Source organism: Astyanax mexicanus, chromosome 17 (genome assembly GCF_023375975.1).
Source record: "Astyanax mexicanus isolate ESR-SI-001 chromosome 17, AstMex3_surface, whole genome shotgun sequence".
Classification (NCBI taxonomy): Eukaryota; Metazoa; Chordata; class Actinopteri; order Characiformes; family Acestrorhamphidae; genus Astyanax; species Astyanax mexicanus.
This window is the reverse complement of record NC_064424.1, coordinates 43,289,642-43,315,223: the sequence shown is the minus strand read 5'-3', so window position 1 is coordinate 43,315,223 and position 25,582 is coordinate 43,289,642. Positions and strand designations below refer to the sequence as shown.

Sequence of the window (25,582 nt, the reverse complement as noted above, 5' to 3'; positions counted from 1 at the left end):
TTGATATGGTAAAAAACGCATGTGTGCGCGTGTGCATATGTGCGTGTGCGTGCACGTGTGTGTATGTGTGTGCGCGTGTCCTGCTGTTCGTGCAGCTTGTAGAGGGTCACAGGTAACAGATACTTCTATTGCTGTGTGAGATCCACTCTTTGAAGTGTGGGGCACATGCTGCTTGTAAAAGGTTGGGGTAGCGATGTGCGGACACGGACGTGCATTATTCAGGACTTCTGTCCAGATGTTACAGCTTATGGCTTACATTACATGCTAAAGGTTAGCTCAGGCTCGTTTTCTCTTTCACTGTTCTCTCTGTTTCTGTTCGTATTAATCACACCGTCCTGTCAGAGCATGTCATACGGGACGTTTACTAAAATACCTGAACATTCAGGCCCTTCGCCTCCTCCGTCCGCCTCCTGACATCACTGTACCGCAGCACCAGACAACTCTGTTTCAGCTAGAGAGAGACGGAAAGATAGAAATTGATAGAACAAGTAAGATAAAAGGATGGAGGGAGAGAAAGAAAGAACATTGAAAACAAAGGTGGAAGAAAGTGAGAATGAAAATGAGAGGGAGAGAAGCTGAAAAAAATTGAGGAGAAGGAAGGAGGTAGAAGGAAGAAGAAAAATTGCATTAGAATACATATATATTTCCCTTATACAGCTCTGGAAAAAAAGTTTCTGAATCAGTTTCTCTGATTTTGCTATTTATAGGTTTATGTTTGAATAAAATGAACATTGTTGTTTTATTCTATAAACTACTGACAACATTTCTCCCAAATTCCAAATGAAAATATAATGCTTTAGAGCATTTATTTGCAGAAAATGAGAAATAGCTGAAATAACAAAAACAATGCAAAGCTTTCAGACCTCAAATAATGCAAAAAACAAGTTCATATTCATAAAGTTTTAAGAGTTCAGAAATCAATATTTGGTGGAATAATCCTGATTTTTAATCACAGTTTTCATGCACCTTGGCATCATGTTCTCCTCCACCAGTCTTACACACTGCTTTTGGATAACTTGATGCCTTTACTCCTGGTGCAACACAATTCAAGCAGTTCAGCTTGGTTTGGTTTGATGGCTTGTGATCATCCATCTTCCTCTTGATTATATTCCAGAGATTTACATTTTTTTGGGTCAAGTTTAAGGGCACTATCTTACACCATGTGCAAAGTTCATTACTATCTTACACTCTGCCAACAGTCTATTTTCATGCCTTTCACCTGTGTCGTTTGAATACCAAAGGAGCTTGTGAATATATCTACGCTGATGAACGTAGTGTTCTGGAAATGAGGTGTGTTCAGGTACATTTCTGGCGTGTTGCTATCTTGGCAATGGAAAACGCAAAGGGGCACCACTAACTGAATACAGTCTAGACAGATGTCAGCCGTCAGACGTTCATTGCTATCTTGGCAGTGAATTGCCAACAGGCCCCTAGATTGTGTGTTTCTGCAGCTATGCAAACTTTACATCAACAATATAAGCAGCAATAAGCAGAATACTGACCTAAAATTGGTGCAATCTTTCAATGGTGGAATTTCTTTATTTGCCACAGTGCTCTCTTTCATTTTCTATTTCACAACCTATTCCAACCCCCTGTCCTTCACTCTCCTGGACACAGATAACCATGTTGACTGGAAACACAGAGGTCAATAAGCAGATGACCAATGAGAAGATGTTGACATCCCATTCCTTCCTGCCTGGACCTCAAGGGCAGCCTGGACCTCCTGGTGAGTTTTTAGATATACACTGTAAACCCAGAAGTAGTTTGAACTCAAATAAATTAAGTCAGATTTACAAATATATATATATATATATATATATATATATATATATATATATATATATATATATATATATATATATATTTCTAAAGGTTATGCAACAATTTTGAGTTAGCTAAACATTTGTGGGCACGTATACATGCAAATGGAGATCTTTGATTTGAACCAATCTGTTGCCATTGGCAGCTTCTTTTCCATTGGCTTCTGTCACAATCTATTTGCATACTGGGCGTGTCTCACAGTTTCTGATACTCACCATCAGTGTGTAGTGATTCCCCACGGGCTACTTTAGGTACTTGTAGATCATATATTATGATTAATTGCTTGGTCTCTGTGTTGTAGTAACTCTGTGTTGTAGTAACTCTGTGTTGCAGTAACTCTGTGTTGTAGTAAATCTGTGTTGTAGTTACTCTGTGTTGCAGTAATTCTGTGTTTCAGTAACTCTGTGTTGCAGTAACTCTGTGTTGCAGTAACTCTGTGTTCTAGTAACTCTGTGTTGCAGTAACTCTGTGTTCTAGTAACTCTGTGTTGTAGTACCTCTGTGTTGTAGTAATTGTGTTGCAGTAGCTCTGTGTTGTAGTAACTCTGTGTTGCAGTAACTCTGTGTTGTAGTAACTCTGTGTTGCAGTAACTCTGTGTTCTAGTAACTCTGTGTTGTAGTACCTCTGTGTTGTAGTAATTGTGTTGCAGTAGCTCTGTGTTGTAGTAACTCTGTGTTGCAGTAACTCTGTGTTGCAGTAACTCTGTGCTGTAGTAACTCTGTGTTGCAGTAACTCTGTGTTGTAGTAACTCTGTGTTGCAGTAACTCTGTGTTGCAGTAACTCTGTGTTGTAGTAACTCTGTGTTGTAGTAACTCTGTGTTGGCTGTGCTCTCAGTACTTTTAATTCTTACTAAAGCCAATGTAGTATACAGTACTTGAGTAAATAAAATATAGTTAGGAAAATCTTAATTTAAAATATATATGTATATGTATTTGTTAAGTTTGCTGAACTTAAAAATTGTATTACATGAACTTCAAATTCATTAGGCAATCGGTTACAACAAAAGTTTTGAGTTTAGACAACTTATTGGGTTTTACAGTGTAATGATGAAATATACCTACATCATATTTATCATATTGTTTTCTGGTTATTGGATGTTTGTGAAGTGGAACAATATATAACAATATAACAATATGGTCAAACTAGACACCCCAGAACAACAGTTGCAGTGCAAACTTTATCATTGTTTCAACATTTATTTTAGAGATGTAATCCTCTATGCTGCTACAGATTGAGCATGAATCAGTGCAGCGTTCAGCCTGAGGGCTTGTTCTAGTACATCATACCTACTGTCTCTCTCTTCAGACTTATCCTTTTCCCCCTTTAACACCGTCTGTTTCCTCTTATATAGACGTGTAACGGATCTGACTGCATTCTGTTTCAGGCCTTGAAGGATACACTATGTGTTATTATTCTAACAGAAGCAAAAATTACACTACAATTTCTGTTAACGTTCTGTAATTCAGGAACCCAAATTTAAATCTGATCCGACTGAACTGGAAAGGATTTAGTTCACTTCTACTGTAACACCAGCTCCCTCTATCCTTCTCTCTTTATTTCAGTCAGAACGCCAAAGACCTGCTCATATTGGCACCATTGTTACAAGACTTCGCCAAGATGGGAAACTTCTGTACTAGAGGGAAAAATCACATAGTTCATATAATCCCTGTATGAGAAACTGCCCCACAGTGTAGTATTAAGTCTACTGTTGGACTACACAGCATTGTGAATGGAGATTTCCCATTGAAAGTAAATTTGAGTCTAGGACTAAAATTAATCCCTGTCCCAAAAGCAACCCTACAGTATATGTCCAGATTAGTGCTGATAATGTTAACACACATAATTAATCTGGAAACTTTAACACATTAACACAGTTTTCTTTTAACAAAAATTCAGTCTAAAAGGGTCTAGTCTCCTCCTGCTATGTGCTTATCATCTGTTATTGTGATTAATACAATTAAAACAATTACAACTAATTTAAATGTAATTTCATGTTGGCAATGTTACATTGATTCCTTTGTTTATACATGTAAAAATTTACTATTCATTTTACTTTTATAAATTGTATTATTATTTATTTTTTACTTTTAACTTATATTATTAATGTACTTACATTACTTAAAATTAGCTGTTTTTCCACTGCCACGCACCGTAATTACTCTTTAAGCGCACATTTTTACAGGGATCCACCTAAACACAACAGCGAGTGGAAATAGAGGAGCTACTGAACGCGATGTCATGTGACCGAGAAAGCCAAAAACTCACTGGCCCTCCTGTTTCTTCAATTGCAGTCAAAGAGTTTTATCACTGAGTAGAAGTGTGAAATAGTTTTTCAATATTTCCCCCTAAGAAACTATTCCCAAAATATAATCAGTAATCAGAATATAAATGGATTTTTAGTTCTAAAGTTAATATTTTGCTTAATATTAATAATAACACAGGAATTGTCACTTAAATGAACACATGTGGGGTTTTATGTAATAACAAAAAAGGTGAAATAACTAATATATATATATATATATATATATATATATATATATATATATATATATATATATATATATATATATATATATATATATATTCTTGTTTCTTCAAAATAGCCCCCCCTTTGCTCTGATTACTGCTTTGCACACTCTCGGCATCTTTCTCTCAATGAGCTTCAAGAGGTGGTCACCTGAAATGAAAAGTTTTCCAACAGTCTTGAAGGAAAGAAGGAGTTCCCAGAGGTGTTTATTAGCACTTGTTGCCCCTTTGTCTTCTTCACTCTGTGCTCCAGCTCACCCCAAACCTCAAATCTGGATTGGGTTCAGGTCCGGTGACTGTGGAGGTTCAGCTCATTTTTTGTTAAGTACATAAAACTCCACATGTGTTCATTCATACTTTTGATGCTTCAGTGAGAATCTACAATGTAAATAATCATGAAAATAAAGAAAAAGCATTAAATGAGAAGGTGTGGCCTGTACTGTATATAAATTCCACTGTCTCTCTTTTTCTATCTCTTAGGGAGTCCAGGGCCTAAAGGTGCTGTTGGGCCTAAAGGCTCTCCTGGGTCTCCAGGTCCTCCAGGTCCTCGGGGCCAAATGGGTCCCATGGGTCCCTCACCAGATCTTTCTCACATCAAACAGGGCCGGCGTGGACCAATGGTGAGTTTCTGTAGAGAATAATTGTGGCACACATTAAGATCTTATCAAAATGCCTAAATTTAGAGTTTGATGGATGCGTGCAAGATCACACAGATACAGTACATCAGATATTAATGTTTTGTTTTTTCTTGTGAATGGGCCAACATTAGCAGTGTGCTAAATTGTGTTATATATTATAACTCATTTAGAACAATTGGATTTTTTACAGCAGAGAATGATAAAAAAAAAAATGTTTCCTCATCTGTGTGTGGTTAGCTCTCTCCATATGAACATGTTTTAATAATTGTTTCAGTAATTTAGGTTCCTGTGCTATACAATATTTGTACATATTTTAATAGTCAGCATATTGACTTGTAAAGATCCTTTTTTTCTAAAACTGTCAATGTAAAAAACATGTCAGACTGGCAAAGATTCATTTAGGGATCCAATTTGTTATTTTAATGTTTGTCATTCTGTATAAAGCTATTGTCTTTACTAACAAGACGACTTTACAGGTTGAAATTCTTCCAGAAATATGAGTATTAGCATAGTTTTTATACCAGTATATTACAAATAAGAACAGAACACATCCCTGCTTCAAAAAAACAGCTTAAAAACAGCTTTTGCTGGTAGTTGGTTTTGATGGTCTAAGCTGGTTGAAAAGCATGGTATCAAGGCAATGGTTGGATGGTTACCCCACTCTTGGTCATGCTGGTCAAACTGAGTGGTCATACTGGTCATCCTGATTGTTTTGCATGGTCTTAATGGTCATGGTTGAAAGTGTGGTTTAATTGTTCATGTTGGTCATGCTGTTTAAGCAACACAGTCTTGGTGGGTATGGTAGTCATACACCATGATCATGTTGGTCAACCACTTTCATCATGCTGGCCATGCAGGTCAACCAGTTTGGTCAAGCTGGTCCATCGGCTTGCTTTTGCTAGTCATGCTGGTTGGTCAACCTATATAGTACTGCTGGGAATGCTGGTCAACCAGCTTGGTGATCCATAGTCAAACTTGGTCCGGTTGATCTTGTTTGTAAACCAGCTAAACCAAGAGACTCAAACAGAAACATAGCCTTTCCTGGTAAAGACCGAAACTGGCAAATTAGGCTTATCATTAGCTGGCCATGCTGTTTTTTTATTAGCAGTAATCATTTCTCCTTTTTGAGCTTTTAGTCACATTTCTAGAAATATTCCAGCCATCCATTGATCATCCCCTATTGTGTAATCTGGTGATATCTGAGGTAGTCCACTTTTCCGTGTCAGACATGAGAGTAATATGAAACCTACAAATAGCATAGCGTAGCGTAGCTTAGCATGGCATTTCCTCTTACCATGCTTCACTCAGACAGCATCGCTGTGACAGGGTCCAGCCCGTTCATCAACCTGAAGACCAGCTGGTCCTGATACAGCAAATTATGTGCTTCATTTCGTCACTGTCTGTTGCTGGTTGGGTGAAAGAGTAGGAAAATTCTCTTGAGGGAGCGTCTCCATGTGTGTCCTGGCTATCTGGAGACAGAAGGTTAGCTGCTTTATGTTTGACCATACTGAAAATGATTGCTAAATTCAATTTATTAGAATTATTAGAACTTTATATTATATGACCCGTGGTTGTTCAGTAATTTTAATACCGTCCTGATGGACAGTTTCGTCACCTCTTGTTTAATAAAATAGCCATTTCAACGTTAGCTATCTTGTGTAAGTAACTATAGGTTTAAATCGGATCTCCGGTTGATTCCGCATTTTACAGAGACCTTATATTAGGGAAGCACAATTTGACAAGGCAACACAACTTGACAGAACACAGCAAACACAGTAAACCTACTAAAACAGATTAGATAAAGCATATAAAGTGTTTTTATACAGAACAGAGATGAAGAGAGGGGCTGAGTGACCCGTATCTGACTCTGACTGAGACACATTCACACTTTCACACTTCCTTTAACAGGCTAGTGCTAAGCCTCATTACACATACACACATTCCTCTACAGCCCAGCAGGCGTAATGAATTAGCACCACACACACACACACACACACACACAAACATACAGGTGGACTACCATTTACCAACAAAAAAAAAACCACACAACACAACTGGGACGTTACTTACATCAAGTATGTCAAAGACAGTTAATTAATAAATGTATCTCACTCAGAAAAATATTATTATTATATCATTAAATTCTACTTATACTACTAAATACTACTACAATATACACACACTATACAAACACCACACACACACTCATTCTCAGCCTTTCTCTCACACCTTCTCCCTCTGCCTCTCTTGGGTTACTAATGTTGTTCATCATGTCAGGTTTACTAACATTAACTCTGACAGAATTATCATCACTCTGAAACGTGTGAATGTTATGCTATATTAGGGAGGCTTTCACTAGGTTCATGACTGTTTGTAGACCCACAGTGCCCCCATTTATCTAACACAGAACAAATACAACTGATTGTTTTTGTACAATAGGGAATACAGTTTTCAGTTTATACTGTAAATATTTGGATAGTCTGTGGTTAGAACTCATTCATTGTGTGTGGCTAGTGTATTGTAGATTTAGCTAGTTTATGGCTGTTTATTTGCTGTTAACTTGGCTAGTTTGTGGCTAGCTTATTGTACATTTGACAAGCTTTTGGCTGTTTTTGTTATATTGGCTAGTTTTCTTGCTAGCTTATGGTACAGTTAGCTAGTTTATGGCATTTCTTCTGTTAAAGTGACTAGCTTGTAGCTGTTTTTATTACATTGGCTAGTTTTTTTGCTAGCTTATTGTACATTTAGCTAGTTTATGGCTAGCTTATTGTATATTTGGCTAAATTTTGGCTGTTTTTGTTAAATTGGCTAGTTTGTTGCTAGCTTATTGTATATTTGGCTACATTTTGGCTGTTTTTGTTAAATTGGCTAGTTTGTTGCTAGCCTATTGTGCATTTGACTAGCTTTTGGCTGTTTTTATTACATTGGCTAGTTTGTTGCTAGCTTATTGTACATTTGGCTAGTTTATGGCTAGTTCCTTATTAAATTGGCTAGTTTGTTGCTAGCTTATTGTATGTTTGGCTAGTTTATGGCTAGTTCCTTGTTAAATTGGCTAGTTTGTTGCTAGCTTATTGTATATTTGGCTAGTTTATGGCTAGCTTATTGTATATTTGGCTAAATTTTGGCTGTTTTTGTTAAATTGGCTAGTTTGTTGCTAGCTTATTGTATATTTGGCTAAATTTAGGCTTTTTTTGTTAAATTGGCTAGTTTGTTGCTAGCTTATTGTATATTTGGCTAAATTTTGGCTGTTTTTGTTAAATTGGCTAGTTTGTTGCTAGCCTATTGTGCATTTGACTAGCTTTTGGCTGTTTTTATTACATTGGCTAGTTTGTTGCGAGCTTATTGTATGTTTGGCTAGTTTATGGCTAGTTCCTTGTTAAATTGGCTAGTTTGTTGTTAGCTTATTGTACATTTGGCTAGTTTATTGCTTGTTCCTTGTTAAATTGGCTAGGTGGTGCTAGCTTATTGTACATTTGACTAGCTTTTGGCTTTTTTTGTTAAATTAGCTAGTTTGTTGCTAGCTTATTGTACATTTGGCTAGTTCCTTGTTAACTTGGCTAGTTTATGTTTTTTGCTCTTAAATGTTCTAGTTTGTGGGTAGCTTATTGTACATTTGGCTAGCTTTTGGCTGTTTTTGTTAACTTGACTAGATTGTGGCTAGGGTATTGTACATTAGGCAAGTTTATGGCGTTTATTTTGCTCTTCAGTTGTTTAGTTTGTGGCTTCCTTATTGTACATTTGGCTACTTTGTGGTGTTACAAACAAGATGGTATGGTAAACAAAACAAGTTCATAATCATGAAGTTTTAAGAGTTAAGAAATCAATATTTGGTGACCCTGGTTTTTAATCACAGTTTTTATGCATCTTGGCATCATGTTCTCCTCCACCAGTCTTACACACTGCTTTTGGATAACTTTATGCCTGCACTCCTGGTGCAAAAATTCAAGCAGTTCAGTTTGGTTTGATGGCTTGTGATCATCCATCTTCCTCTTGATTTTATTTCAAAGGTTTTTAATTTGGTAAAATCAAAGAAACTCATCATTTTTAAGTGGTCTCTTGTAGTTGATTATTTTTGCCCTATAGTGATGACAGTATTTGTTGTCTCCGGTTCATAATAAATGATTGAAAATGCATCTTGTTCTTTTAAACTCAGTCGAGCACCCCCACCATCCTCTAAAATAAAAGTCTGGCTCCTCTGCTGTAACACTCCATTCTGACTATTCAGCAGAGTGTGGAATCTATCAACCAAATCCAACATAAACAGAGAGGTTAAAAGTATTGGGAGTAATTTGTACCTCTGTTTCCCTCTCCTCTTTTAAGCCAATTGTATTCAGTCACTCTGAAGCGTCTCCTGCGAGTTGGAAAGGCTCAGGCTGTAGCAGCAGGTGTTCAGTTCCAGCAGGACAGTGCTGTGTTAGGCCATGCTTAGCTGGGTCACCTCCGTCTGGGCTTGCACTGACCTCCACTAACTCTCTGGAGGATACCGCTGCAGCTGTGGCCAAAACTAGAACGAAGTGTGTGAGCACATCTTACTAACTACACTTTTATTTATACCTTTCTTCTTTATTCTTTCTAAAAGTAGCAGTTTAGGCAAAACAATTGCCTAAAAATTATTACTTTATATTTAAAAAAGAGAATAAAAGTTCCAATAAAGCTTTAAAATGACTGCCTAATACTATGGGTCAGTTTCCCAGACAGTGATTTTTTTTGTGTGTATGTAGTATAGATAAAAGTGAACAATTTGAGTGTACTGAAATAGCCACCATACATACTTAAGTGTGGATATGCTGGACACCACTATCCCACAATGCAATGTAAAAAAAAAAAAGCAAATAAGCAAATACCAGCATCCCTTACACTCTTACACTGCAACTGCAATTTCCATGTGTAAGATTATTACGATGCTGTAAAATATATCACTGTATCGATATTTTCTATTTGAAATGGATCAAATGTAAATTGTGAAGGTTTATCATTCCTCTATGTTAGTAATAATGTGTTCATTCAGACTTAATCTTGAAAATCATATTGCTACACAGTTCACAGCTCTGGAAAGAAATTAAGCGACCACTTTATGTAGTTTATGAATCAGTTTCTCTGATTTTGCTAAACATTGTTGTTTTATTCTATAAACTTTGGACAACATTTCTCCCAAATTCCAATATTTTTTTTTTCTTTATGAGCATTTATTTGCAGAAAATGAGAAATGACTGAAATAACAGAGAGGAAGCAGAGCTTTCAGACCTCAAACAATGCAAAGAAAACAAGTTCATATTCATAAAGTTTTAAGTTTAGAGGTCAGAATGCAATATTTGTGGAATAACCCAGTTTTCATGCATCTTGGCATTATGTTCTCCTCCACCAGTCTTACACACTGCTTTTGGATTACCTTAATGCCACTTCTGGTGCAAAAATTGAAGTAGTTCATATTCATCCGTCTTCCTCTTGATTATACTCCAGAGGTTTTCAATTTGGCCATATCAAAGAAATGTATATTTTTTAAGGGGTGTATGTATAAAATATAAACTTTTTAAACCATGCAGTGGATGCAAAATGCACATTTTATTGATACTGACCCATATATATGTGTGTATAGATGTGTGGAGCTATGTGAGAGCACAGCCTCACTCCTGATGAATTGTGATGGCAGTAGCAGGGGAAAGGGCTGAATGAATTACTGTGCAGGTTTTGTTTTGCTTGGCGGGTTCTATCCTGAGGTCCAGCAGTTAACATGGCTGATAGTGTTGACCTCTGACCTTCTGCTCTCCTGCACTACACTCCATCACACTGGCCAGGAAGAGAGATGCATATTTGTCGTAACGCTGTGTAATTTATGAACGCTGAGTACAGAAATATTAGGTTGGCTCTGAACGCCCCCCTGTTAGCCCTCATAACATTTGTCATGACCTTGAGTGAGTTGGAAACCTGTTGTTTTCCTTCATTATTTTCAACTTTAACCCTTTAACTTCTGCATAACCGACTGCAGAAAATATTATGATCATTATATCCTATTGAAAAAGGTGTTGAAGTTAATCAGCAGGTGTATGATACACTATAATAAATCCATTGTTTTACTGTGTTTTCACTTGGTATATTTAACAGTAAGCATAGACTACCAGTCAAAAGTTTTGGAACACTGTATTTTTTTTTTCCAGATTATTTTAGCAACAAATTGTCAGTGCTTTTAAGGGAAAAAATGAACTAAAGCCAAAGTAAAAATGTTTTTTGTTTTTTCCGAAACATATAATTGATTAACAACTTACAGCTGAGCTTTTGTAATGGAAATAAACTCAGCTTTGGAAATTTATGCAAAAATAAAATCACACACTTACACACAGCACATTCACCCGGTGCATGTTTAATTATCCAAAAGATGTCTGAAACCAAAAAAAATCCTAACAAGCAATGTAAATATTTCAGTATAAAATGTAATTATTCTATCAATATATAGCGCAATAGTGTTTCTTACCTCTAACAGCTGATGCTTTAATTAGGATCATTCACTCGTTTTTTTTTATCTAAAGATACAATGTTCAAACTTCTTTTTATGTTTCACTACTTTTATTTTGAAAGACCGACAAAGAAAAAAACATTAGTTTTACATAATATTGAAACATAACATTGCAATTTTGTTTGAGTTTTTGTAGTTTTTGCAGGGGTGGTTGCAAATATGTGAGATGAACCATGTTCATTTTGTTGATTAATTTTATACTAAAAAAAAACTTATTTTATTATAAAAATACTATTTTCCCTAGATCAAACTTTAAAATGGTTCAATTTGACCCGTAACATAACAGAAGGGTTAAAACAATTGTCATAATTAATAATGTCTTATGATATTAGTCTGAAGATATTCTGTCATACATACTGTTAATTAGTGTAAAATGATTGTAAAGTGTTACCATTTAAGCCTATTATCATTTCAGAGGAATTATGTAACTTATCTTAACTACACTTTATTCATATTGTTCTAATTTTACCATGTCCGTTATCTTTAACATTTAATAGATGTGTATATTTCAAAATTGGAGACTAAAAATAAAATATTTTTTATTATTACTTTAAACAAACCCAAAGAATACACAAATGTAAATATCGCTTTATCGCTTTTTTCCTGGATGAGGACCTTATTGGGTTAAACGTTGATAAATGACCAAGTATGTGGTGCAGTTTCGCTGTTACAGGCCTCTTAAATTCACTCCAGCTCTCAAGCGGGTATCTTTTAGGAAACCAGGAAACCAATCTTCCAGACTGGAAGGATATTACAGTAAAAAAATGAAAAACTCTGGACAGCTCTGGCATGTCTGGGTATCCAGGGACGTTATACAGTGTTTGCCCAAATGTATGTGTATGTGTGTGTGTGTGTGTATTTGAGTGTGTTTCAGTATATACAATATATGTGTATTTGCAAACCATTTATATTTTTAACTGTGTGCAGCGGTATACAGATGGAGTTCATTATACAGTGCCTATATATCAGCATTACTGCTGTAGTTAAGGATTAAGTTCATCTTTATGAGCTGTTGTATACTAGTCAACTACACCGCAGTTGACACCCCAACATGTGTGAACGGTCATGTGTATAAATTATGAAACCACAAAGAGAACGTTTAGTATTGTAAAGCGTATTGAAACATGAGCTGAAGAGGTTATATAATTTACTTACTTATTTTTTTGCACTATAAGATGCACTTAAAATAATTTAATTTTCCAAAATCCCAAAATCAACACTGCAGCTTATAATCTGGTGCATGTTATGTATGAATTTTTTACCAATCAGGTATAAGAAGAAGTAAAACCACTCTGCTAAAGTAGAGCATTATACAGGATTATATAGCATTATAACTGCTAGCTAATATCGCCCTGGCTTACCAGGACACTCAGGGTTCTTCAGTGTAGCGCTGTTGGGTGGCGGTTGGGAGCGGCTGGGTGGCTAACCGCAGCTAGCCTTAGTGGAAATCTGCAAATTTAAGATTACTGTAAATAAACGTAAGAGCTTTCTCACCCAAATAAACAGTTTTTAGGAGAGAAAATCTATGTTTTTTTAAGAATTACAGTTTTGTTTACTTAGCTTAGCTTTACTTAACTTAGGAACACCACCATCACCACCCAGCAGCAAGACTTGCTGAATTAGAAGGAAAACACGGCAACACCCCTGTTCCTTACTAGTGTCGCATAATGCACCTTATAATCCGGTACACCTTATGTATGAAAATAGATAGAAAATAGATGTTTTTTGCGCCTTATAATCCGGTGCGCCTTATAATGTGAAAAATATGGTAACACATACAACTAAAGAAGTGTCTAATTTAAATAATAAATTAAAGAAATATAATTTTCTTACTACTTGTAACAAGTCGTTATTGTTACATGATTTTGGAGGAGCCTGTCATATTTCCAGCTTAGACATTAAAAATGTTTAGATTGCCAGCCCAAAATACTTTATTTGGTATACTTATTTACATAAGGTACAAATACACTGTATAAACTGCATAAATATTGTTACATTTTCTGTTGATACTCTTCACTTATATAATACAAACACAATTTATTTCAGGAAAAGGGACATTTTGTGAGTTTGAATTATATAATGAACTAAAAATCATTAAAGGAAAGAAGTGTGTCCAAACCAGTGACAATAATATACTATATTATTATATTACTATATACTATAGTGGTATGATTCTGATTTGAACTATATAATTCCAACCCTTGGATAATATGGAATCATGATCAATATATGAAATTTGTTTTTTTTTTTCTAATAATTCACAAAAAAATTGGTTGCATAAATATTCACCCCTTCAAAGTTATTGGCCTATTTCAATAGATGTCCAGACAATGGATGTCAGTAGTCTTACAGTAAGTAGTGAAATGGAGATCGGATGAGTGCAGTGAATGTGTATCCGGTGCTTGCAGTATAAAGACAATTGTCTGTAAGTTCTACTGACTGTTTTCCTGGCTACAAATACAGCATACAGACTTCTAAAGTCACCATTTGTCTTTATTAACAAATGGTCATTAACAAATGGTAGGAATATGGAACATCTACCTGGGCAAGAAGGAGAGCAGTACGAAGGTTATTGTATATACGTATGTTGCATTTGTAAAAGGAAAAACATCAAAAATTAACATTAAATGTTATTTTATGTTAAACCACAATATTTAAAACTTGTGGATTTGTTTTCTTTGTTTTTTTTACAGGGTCCTTCTGGTGCTCCAGGCAGAGATGGCATGAAGGTACAGTGTGTTTTCAGTCTTTCCAGCACCTCTAACCTCTCTCCTCCTCAGCCTCCAGCCCCCCCAGGCTGTTTTCCTCTGACGGAATGCAAAACATTCCCCAAAGCTGGATGAAGATGTTTCAAATCCATTCAGAGCTATCAGTCATGAAATAAACCGTACAGACAGAGTGCGCCAAAAGAGAGCCAATGTTTCTCCGTGGGTGAACACGGATGAATTAAAGGCCCCTTCTGAGAGTTCTCCAAACATTCTGATTGCGTTCCTGAAACGGTAAATATAATTCATAGATTACAGCGTGGAATTTTGACAGACAAAACACACAGAATTCCTCAGTTTGCGCGGCTGAGACTCGTGTTGCAGTGTGTTTTCATCATATTTATTTATTTGTGACTCACTGCAGGAACAGGCAAATACACAAAAACACATCAACAAGTCACAATTCTGGCAGTTCGTGCTGGCCGTCGATCCCTGAGTTATGTAAGCTTAACCTGCATTCACTTTTAATCTCCTGCTGTAAACCCATAATATGGGGCTAAACTCGAACAGTCTTGAACATTTGTACCACCTTTATTTAAAGGTTTAATGTAAATATCTGATTGGCTGTGGCTAGGGTTGCAGCGGTAACCGGTTTCACGGTATACCGTGGTATTAAAATGCACGGTTATCATACCGTGTGTGTTTGCTTATTACCGGTAAAACGCAAGCCAGCGGTGAAACTCACCCGCGCATGCGCAACTCTGCTCCGCTTCAGCTGCTCAGCACAGCGGTGAGAACAGCAGAAAGTGCTAGACTAGAGCTTCATTAACAATTATTATTGTTAATGAAAACGAACCAAATAACGAAAACTGAAAGTGAAACTTAACTAACTCATTTATAAGCGCTGTTTTCACTCCCGCAGTTCTACAGCGGGAGGTGTTGTGCTGATTCTGTCCGCGAAGCGGGAGTCGGATTGAGCAGGGAGTCGGATTCGGCACAACAGCGGCAGCACGGCTGCACCTCGCGGCCCGCGGTGTTAGTTGTAAGCGCTCGCGCTAGCCGCAAAATACGACAGAAAACACTGAGAAACTGCAGAATTATGTATTGGACTAAAATGAGCACGAGGAGATAAAAGAGAACCTTTACCTGTGAGTAGCTCACATCAGAACACGCAAATCTCTCTCTCTTTCTGTCTCTCTCTCTCTGTGTCTCTCTCTCGCACGTGAACTTCTCCGCACTGTGTTTAGCTGTTCTTAAAAATAATTTTAATTAAATAATAGTTCTATGCTTCTATGTTAGTGTTAATTAACATAATTCTGATCATATTTCGCTCATTCAAACAGCCTGAAAACAGACTTGTAATCTTGTAATCAACAAGCTTGTAATCAATGTGGCCGTAGTCACAGCTAAAGGGGGAAATACATCAAACCTGTTCTCCCATCTTCGAAAACACCACCCCGCTGTGCAGCGCAAAGTATGTGTTCAGTTTATAATTTTAATCTGAACATAAATAAAAACCTCTTTGTAGTCGTGCACAACCCATGCGGTAAGCGCCCGCAAAAGCGCTGAGTTATCCGAAATTTGGGCACGCAGGTACAGGCGTGAAGTGCGTGCTACGATGGATTCACGTGTCCGTGTAAAGGTCCTGGCCGGACTGGATGTGAAAGACGCCATTCATTTACATGCGTTTATTTTCAAATTCTGATGTGCCTGTTTTTCATATGTTGAAGGTTTTAAGGTATGAAAGCCTTAAAATAGAAATCTCTATTGTGAGGATCATGTCAGAAATAAATCCCCTCTTTCTGCAGTATCTGGTTATATACCAACTTTTTTATATATATACACTCTTAATGCCCTTAAGAGTAGTGGAAAAACATGGTTTCCTTCACCTGATGGTGTAGTTTCTACAATAAATAGTTAATTGAACAAAAAACCTTTGTTGTAATTTCTTTAAGGGTCAGTTTAATAATATATGTAACAAACTGTGATACCGTGATAACCGTGATACCGCGGTATTTTCCGAGACGGTTATCATACCGTGAAAATCTCATACCGTTGCAACCCTAGCTGTGGCAGACTGCAGAATCAGTCTGAATTAATTTAAAGCCTTAGATTATATTAAATTACTCAATTGATTCTCAGTGGAGTTCATTTACAGGTTGCTTATGCATCAGTTGAATATCAGTATACTGTATGTAGAGATGAATAGCTGAATGGATAGATGGATGGACAGAAGCATAGGTAGAGGTGTGGGTGAGAAAGTTTATAAATGGGTGAATGAATGGATGCATGGATGGATGGTTGCATGCATGATTAGATAGATGGGTGGGAGAACAGATGAATGCAGGGATGGGTTGAAAAGGCAGTGGATGTATGAATAGATGGATGGGTGAATGAATGAATGAATGAATGAATGAATGAATGAATCAGTGAATGGGTGGGTACATGAGTGGATGGATGTATGAATGGATGGGTGGGTTTATAGATGGATGAATGCATGCATGCATGGGTGGGTAGGTCATAAGTATATGGATAAAATGGATGATGGATAAATGGTTGAGCAGAAAAAAAATGGATAAATAGATGAGTGGATGGGGGATAAATCAATGGATAAATGAATGGGTGGGTAGATGGAAGCATGGTTAGATATATGGGTGGGAGGAAAGATGAATGCATGGATGGATGGGTAAGTTTATGGATGGATGGATGGTTAGATGTGTGGGAGGATAGTTAAATGCATGGGTGGGTGATAAGGTCAGTGGATGTATAGATAAATGGATGGGTGAATGAATGAATGGATCAGTGAATGGGTGGGTGGATGGATGGATGGATGGATGGATGGGTTTTTGGATTGATGGATGAATGCATGATGGGTGGATGTGGGTGAGCAGATAGGTGGATAAATGGATGGATGGATGATTAAATAGAAGGCATGCATGGGTGGAAATGCCAGTGGATGTATGGATAGATGGATGTTTGGATGAATAGGTGGATGGATGAATGAATGAATGAATGGATCAGTAAATGGATGGATGCATGGATGGATGGAAGGATGGTAAATAGATAGATGGATGGGTGGGTGGTTGGATGGATGAATGTATGTGTGGGTGGGTGGGTAAGTTTATGAATAGGTGGATGGATGGATAGATATATTGGTATATTGTATATGATACCAAATGAAAGCAAAGTGTTTATATTGATTGTTTAGAATGTCAAATAAACAATTGGATTGTTCAGGCTTTGATGAGTTAAGCCACACATTGTTTTACTTTTTGTAAATCAATGATATATTATGTTATAATTTAATGTAAAGGCACAACAGACTTTTTTTTTACAAGGTTTTGTTTCAACCGTTGCTATGTGGTGTAACATCAGGTAGTCCTTATTAATTAGTCTGAATTAATTAATTACACAGACCTGTTTTAGATGAGATAATAATGAGAATAACAATGAAGAAACACTTGGATGATTGCAGTCAGCACTTTGGAATAATGCCACAGCTAAAAGTAGCTTTTTAGGTGGATCTTAAAGATTCTTAAAGCCGTATTTATTTTGTAAATGATGTGTGAATGTGAAAAATCTCCACATAATGTAATAATTCTGTACTGATGAAAAGAGTTTTCCTAAAACAGCTTGTCCAGCCAAGAACCTTGATTTCCTAATGATATTGCTGTGAGTAGATATGTGTGTCTTTGCCTACATACAGCTTTTTTTCTGAAATATTGTTTGTAGGCCTGGCTCTTCTGTTATGTATTTTCCTTTTTGAGCTTTTCAAACACAGATCAGGAACATCTGGCACAGCTTACCAGCCCAGCCTGACCTTCTGACCTTCCTTAATCCTGGAGCTGGGGTCAGTGTCTGCCCGACTGCTCCATGTGTGGCACTTTACTGTCATACCTCGGCCTCAATGAACTAGAGATCAGCTCCAAATGGGCAGAGCAACCAGCGCTAGCATAACATTTACATAAACTCGACCATCATTGAACTCCTCTGTTTTGTGAATTGCAGCTGAAGACAGTCTGGAATAAACAGGCTAAAACATATTTTTAAATATTTCTTTAATTTTTTAAATAATTAATATGAAATGTATAAGAACTATGCTTACAGTGTTTTTTTTTTTTTTTTTACTATTTTCTGACTATTTTAGACAGACCATGAAAAATAAGCAAAACGAGTGAAGAAAAATAATATAAATGAAAGTTAGAGCCAAAATGACCCACTTATAGGTTTTAGCGGTGTAAAAATATAAAAAAAACATAAAGAATTCAGACTGATTAATATAGTATACAGCAAAAAATAATGTAATTTAACTGTCTCATATTCTCCACAATGCACCACTTTGTAGATGTGATTTATCACAGTAAATCACTTTGAATTACTGCATTGTGACTAGCATGCTAGCTTTTGGTTACTGTGTTAGTTTAAGGCTACTGTATTTGATTGTAACATGAGCATTAGATTAGATGGCTCTCTTTCCCCTCAACACTGCAAAGGGTGATGTCGATCAGCTCAAGGCATCTGTGAGCTGATGTATAGGAACCAAGTTGCTGTGCTTTCCTCAATGATAAGGATAAATGAGCTAAATGAGTGGAAAATACGCACAAATCCTTAATATATAGATAGATAGATAGATAGATAGATAGATAGATAGATAGATAGATAGATAGATAGATAGATAGATAGATAGATAATAGTATAAAAAGTAGGGGTTTTTTTCAAAGGATAAGAAGCATATAAGGCTCAGTGTGGACTTATAGCATACTGTACCTTACTCTGCCTCATTCTGCCGTGCTCTAACTCACTCAACCTCACTCTCTCAGTCTACCTCACTCTACCTGGCTCTACCTCACACTACTGTGATCTATCTGACTCTATCTCACTCTACCTCACTCTGCCTAGCTCTACCTCAGTCTACCTGGCTCTGTTTCACTCTACCTCACTTTATCTTGCTCTATCTCGCCCTGCTTCACACTACCTCACTTTCTTACTAACTTACTCTACCTTGCACTACCTCACTGTAGCTCACTATGCCTTAATCTACTATTGCCTCACAGTACCTCACTATGCTTTAATCTACCTCTGCCTCACTGTACCTCACTATGCCTTAATCTACCTCTGCCTCACTGTACCTCACTATGCCTTAATCTACCTCTGCCTCACTGTACCTCACTATGCCTTAATCTACCTCTGCCTCACTGTACCTCACTATGCCTTAATCTACCTCTGCCTCACTGTCTCGTTCCACTTAACTCTTCTTTTCTCTAGCTCACTCTACCTGGCTCTACATCACTCTACCTCACTTTATCTTGCTCTCTCTCACCCTGCTTCACTCTACCTCACTCCACTTTACTCTGCCTCACTCAACCTCATTCTACTTCCTTCTTCCTCACTTTTTGTCCTTCTGTCTCGCATTACCTCACTCTACCTCTCTCTTTTTTACTCTAACTTACTCTACCTTGCTCTACCTCACTCAATCAAAATCACTGTACCTCACTCTGCCTTAATCTACCTCTGCCTCACTGTACCTCACTATGCCTTAATCTACCTCTCCCTTTTTTACTCTAACTTACTCTACCTTGCCTCACTGTACCTCACTATGCCTTAATCTACCTCTGCCTCACTGTACCTCACTATGCCTTAATCTACCTCTGCCTCACTGTACCTCACTATGCCTTAATCTACCTCTCCCTTTTTTACTCTAACTTACTCTACCTTGCTCTACCTCACTCAATCAAAATCACTGTACCTCACTCTGCCTTAATCTACCTTGCTCTACCTCACTCTACCTTATGGTACCTCCAGCCTAAGTATGTTACATGAACACAGCCTGCACCGTGAAGAGCTCCCACTTCTGTGGGTAATGTGGGTAATGCATTTTAAGTTGCAACATGATGAAAACACACTGCAACCTGCAGACTTCTGTCCTTCATCTGTCAAAATTGCATGGCGTCATTTATTAATCATATAATTTTTTTAACATATCAAAACATTTTAAGATAATAATAATGATAAAGTATAATTTACTATGTTACTATGCAGTTGTATGTTAGAGGATTTTTTTTACAACACACCTACAATAAATCTGTTTTATTATGAATCATACAGTTCCTTGTTGTATAAAAATATTGAATTTAAATTGGTGAAGAACTTTTACATTCATAGAAAAAGATTCCTCACAGATACATGTATTCTCAAAAAAATGCTTCTTCATGCAATCAATAATTAGTTTCTTCAATAGCATCACTCATTAGATCACTTTTAAAGAGTGTATCACCCAGCTTTGTCTCCAGCAGAGTGATCATCAGGCATGTAAATGTGGAGCTAGAGTGAAAGGTGGATCTCAGAGTGTGTTTTGAATTGCGAGCGCGCGGCTTGTTTTTTCACGTGTGATCGTGTTACTGGGAGATAACGGAGTAATAACTGTCCTGTAAGGCTTCTCGTGGTTTCTGCACTGTAATCCCGCTAATACAAATATTTGTTTGGATTCTCCAGGGGGAGAGAGGGGCTCCTGGGCCTTCCGGACCACCAGTAAGAAACTCTAATCATGCCACTTCTTCTCATGGTGTCTCTATCGCTCTTTCACATTGTCTTCTGTCTCTCTTCATATCTGTACACTGAGACTATTTGTTTCAGTCAGATTTGTTGATACAGACTAATTATAAAGCAATTAAACTAAAGCAGATTTGAATTGTGCTTTTTAAGGTTAAGGAGTTACCAAGTGGCCAAGACACTGAGCCAAAAATAGCATCAAATAATCTATCATTTAAGTAAAAGTGTAAAAGTACTGTTTATTAAACTAAAGTATTAAAGTATAAAAATAAAAGTAATGTAAAATGGGGAAAAAATAAAGCCATTAAGGACAAAAGCTTAGTGTGCAGGTGTGATGGATCACAGTATAAACCAATAGGGAGTCGGAATGGTATATGTTGTTTATACTTCTCTAAATCCAATCACAATCAGATTCACTTTATCTGGATGGAGAGATTTATCTGGATAGGGGGTTTATTGAACAACGAGAATCCGGAATAAAAAAAGCTGAAATGGCTCTTTTTTAAATGTAAGGAGTAGAAAGTTTGTATTATTTTCTGAAAATGTAAGAAGTAAAAGTAAAAATTAGTCTGAAAAATCACTCCAGTAAAGTGTAGGAAACCAACATTTCTACTGTACTGATTTTATTCCAACAGTATTCCTGTTGGTCCATTCGGCATAAAATGACATTGGACTCAATATTAAGAAACATCACCAGATTCAGATTATGACAAAAAGTGAAAATGTCAAAAATGGAGATGCAAGGTTTATGCATGAAAAGAATGATATGCTTATTTCTATTTTAATGAAGCGAAGAATCTCAAAACCTGACAGTTTGAGTGCGTCCGGCAGTTTCATGTTCCTCTCACTCTGTAATGTTACTCACTCTCACAGTTATTATAGAGATTATTCTATAAATACCTCATGACATTGTTTGTTCTGCAGCATGAGAGTGAAGACTGTCTCTAATCTCGGCTGACTGCACCCCCCAGCCCCCCCAACACGGCTGAACGCAGGAAGCAGAGCAGTAAGGGAGTTATAGGAACAGGTTATGGCTCTTTTTAAGGCCATGTGAACGCAGTTCCTCCTGTAAGGGGAAGGAGTGCCTGCTGGGAGCCGTCAGGATCAGACCCTGAATCTGTCAGCGAGGCGGATGTTGTGGGTTCAGTGTGTTTGAGCTGACAGTAATGTGGGCTGCCACGTGCTCACTGGGGACGCTGCTAGATAGACTCCTTCAGCAGCTTTTACCCATTTTAGCATGACCAGAGCATGACCTGATGGGGCTAGGCATGGGGGCATAATAATAATAATAATAATAATAATAATAATAATAATAATAATAATAATAATAATAATAATAATAATAATAATAGTTTTATTGTAATGCTTTTCATAATATTTAACATAAAGATACTAAAATGACAGAGAATCATATTTTTAATTTAATAAAAGGAGAATTAAACGAATTACATGAGGTATATATTTTAGAAGCTAATGCTTTCATTATAATATTTGATATTCAATTGTTAAAAAATGTAAAATATGTTTTTGTATAATGCTTTCATAGATCATTCATTACTAAAAAACAATTATATGTTTTGGGGTCAGTACTAAATAAGCAATTAATAGGACTAATAACAAAGGATAAATGATTTTTGATTAGGATTTTTTTACATAGTAAATTTAACATTGAAGACATTATATTAAAGCTCTACAGGAAGTCATGAGGAATTATTTTGTAAAGAAAAAGTGTAAAACAAACCAGAATATGTTTTAGAGGACAGATCTGCACGCTCTTGGTATTTTAAGGAAGAGTCTTGAAGGAGTTCCTGGAGGTGCTGAGCAAAGTGCTTTTCCTTTATGCTGTGATCCAGCCTGTTTAATTTATTTTTTTGTATAAAAAAAAAACATACATGAAAACTAAAACAATCAAAACAGTGGAACGTAATGACAGAGCACAGCACAAATAATTACAAATGATTGTATAGATTGATTCTTACATTGTAACATACTTCATATAAAACGAAACAAGTTAAATAAAAACATTCAGATGATCAGTGAATGCAAAAGTTTAAATGGTATTGTATTTTTTACGCGTCAGAGTGCTTACACATGTATCGTGTTGTTTAGGGGCCGCCAGGATCCTTTGACTTCCTGCTGCTGCTGATGGCCGACATCCGTAACGACATCGCAGAGCTGCAGAGTAAAGTGTTCGGCAGGCAGATGCATTCCCCCGGTGAGGAATACCTCAACAACCCTGATTTCTGGGAGGACAGTCAAGAAAACTCTGATTCGGGCTCTGGAGAGGACTACAAATCCCAGATTCCTCCCCGGAGGAAGAGGAAATCACCCAGCACTTTAGCTAATCCTGATTGAGTGACCTTCAATTAGCATTGTTGTGTTCGGACAGGCCTCACTAACTCCTGAAGACAAAAACTCTACATCCAGATGAGAAAGATAGAGATAAAATACAACATATACAGCTCTGGAAAAAAATAAGAGACCACGTAAACATGATGAGTTTCTTTGATTTTACCAAATTAAAAAAAACTCTGAAATATAATCAAGAGGAAGATGGATGATCACAAGCCAACAAACCAAACTGAACTGCTTAAATTTTTGTACCAGGAGTAAAGCAGCATGAAGTTATCCAAAAGCAGTGTGTAAGACTGGTGGAGGAGAACATGATGCCAAGATGCATAAAAACTGTGATTAAAAAACAGAGTTATTCCACCAAATATTGATTTCTGAACTCTTAAAACTTTATGAATATGAACTTGTTTTCTTTGCATTATTTGAGGTCTGAAAGCTCTGCATCTTTTGTTATTTCAGCCATTTCTCATTTTCTGCAAATAAATGCTCTAAATGACTATATTTTTATTTGGAATTTGGGAGGAATGTTGTCTGTAGTAATGTTCATTTTAATCAAACATAAACCTATAAATATCAAAATCAGAGAAAATGATCCAGAAACTGAACTAGTCTTTTATTTTTTTCCTAGAGCTGTATTTATTAGACTTTTTAAATAAACACAATTAGAAAGAAAACTGGGATTTAGGTTCCCAGGAACTTATCAACAATTTGTGATATCAAATATGTTTTTGTACATACACTAGTTGGTAATGTTATCATGAACAGTATCTGCTTGGCTGGACCAGTGGCAGCTGTGTACTGTGAGTCCTATTTTCAGATTTCTATCACTTTTCTGTAAAGCCTCGGCTAAAAACACTTAATCTCTTTTGTGGCCCTGTTATTTTGTATGCTCCATTATCTGAAAGATCAAAAGAATAATTTAAAGACAATCTACATGTTTTACTCTTTAGGAACGTTTGGCTGATTTTATGAAAAGTTCATTTACACAGATAATTTAACAGATAATAACGTTTGGCCCAATAATGCACAAAAAGCATGATTTTCCAGCATGTTATGGCTACTGCGCCTGCGCACATCTCCACAGTAAGCTGACTCTCCTCCACTTCCTGCACAAGCAGCAAGCTGATTGGCTGTTTTTGTTGAAGGGCAGGACTTTCTCCATAAATAAGAAATCTCATTTCTATAGTGGCCTGTCTCCTCATTAATAAGGTCTTTGGCTGTGTTTGAATTTTCATGTTTACATTAATGTGTTTTTGTTGAAAATTGATACACATGTAAATTGACTCAATAATAATCCTGTTTATTCATAAATATGTGCATTTATATTGTACTGGATTGCTCTGATATCATTGTTTTACTAGTGTATCATCACATTTGGTAAATCTGAGAAACATGGGACTTCATGGGACTTCTCAAGTTCACTATTTGTACTCACATTTTTAGTTACACTGTAATTCAGAGTTTACGAGGACTGTCCGATCACACCAATCATCTGGCATTAATGGGTACCTGTTATTTCGGAATGAGGAATGAACTATAAATGACTATGGAATGAATCAGTGTTTTTCAGCTCCAGTTCTGAACTGGTCCAGGTGTTTTGTGCAGTAAAGAAGGACTACAGGACTGGAGCTGGAAACACTGGTGTAGAAACTGCAGAATGATTTTTTATTTAACGTCATACTCTGTTAAAGAAGACCTGAATGTATTTCTTTGTATGAAATTCTATTTTTTTAACATAAAAGATGTACATATTTATCATTTCTGTTTCAGAGTCTTTTGTCTCGCACACTATAGCATATAATAGTTGTCTAACATATTGAACATTTGTGAACTTTAAGCTCTTAAATTACATTACATTTTGCTTTGACCCTTTGGACTCATATAAAGATATTACCCATACCATCTAGTGGTCACATGACAACATTACAGTCAGTTGCTTGAAAACAAGATGACATGAATCCCAGACAATAGTTTCTACAGCCAGTCCAGCCATTTTTTTCTTTGTTTAATACTAGTGTATTTCCTTACTGTAGAAAAACATATTGTTTTTGGACTAATTGTATCCTTCTCATCCCAAACGGTGAGGATCATATTTAAATGTTAAAAAATATGAGAACAGTTTTTTTTTTGTTTTTTTTTTTGCAAAAACGACTTGCTTTACATAGTTTTTTTTTTATTTGTTAGGTTTTACTTAATCCCGAATAGCCAGGAGTATTAAAAATAAATCCAAGCAAAAGTCTAGCACCATTGCTAGTCAGATGTGTAGTTCTGCCCATCCCTAAACGACTTAAAGACCTTACAGCCAATGAAAACCCAAAAATCAGTGTCTCAGAAAATTAGAATACTATATAAGACCAATTGGTATTTTTGGCAGTGTGCGCAGTGCGCCAAGTCCTGCTGGAAAATGAAATCTGCATCTCCATTAAAGGGAAGCATAAAGGGCTGTAATTTTTTCCCGGGAAAACAAAACTGCACTGAC

General features: G+C 36.5%; 1 protein-coding gene across 1 annotated transcript in view; it reads left to right on the top strand.

Annotated features, from left to right (window-relative positions):
• The window catches only part of ccbe1 (collagen and calcium binding EGF domains 1), a 107,745-nt gene extending 82,886 nt beyond the window's left edge, over positions 1–24,859 (top strand). Inside the window, exons 7-11 of the mRNA XM_022676547.2 lie at positions 1,618–1,726; positions 4,829–4,968; positions 14,191–14,226; positions 20,695–20,730; positions 22,861–24,859. Of these exons, the coding sequence (XP_022532268.2) occupies positions 1,618–1,726; positions 4,829–4,968; positions 14,191–14,226; positions 20,695–20,730; positions 22,861–23,106 (567 nt within the window). The 3' untranslated portion in view covers positions 23,107–24,859. The remainder of the gene's footprint in view (positions 1–1,617; positions 1,727–4,828; positions 4,969–14,190; positions 14,227–20,694; positions 20,731–22,860) is intronic.
• Positions 24,860–25,582: the final 723 nt, after the last annotated feature.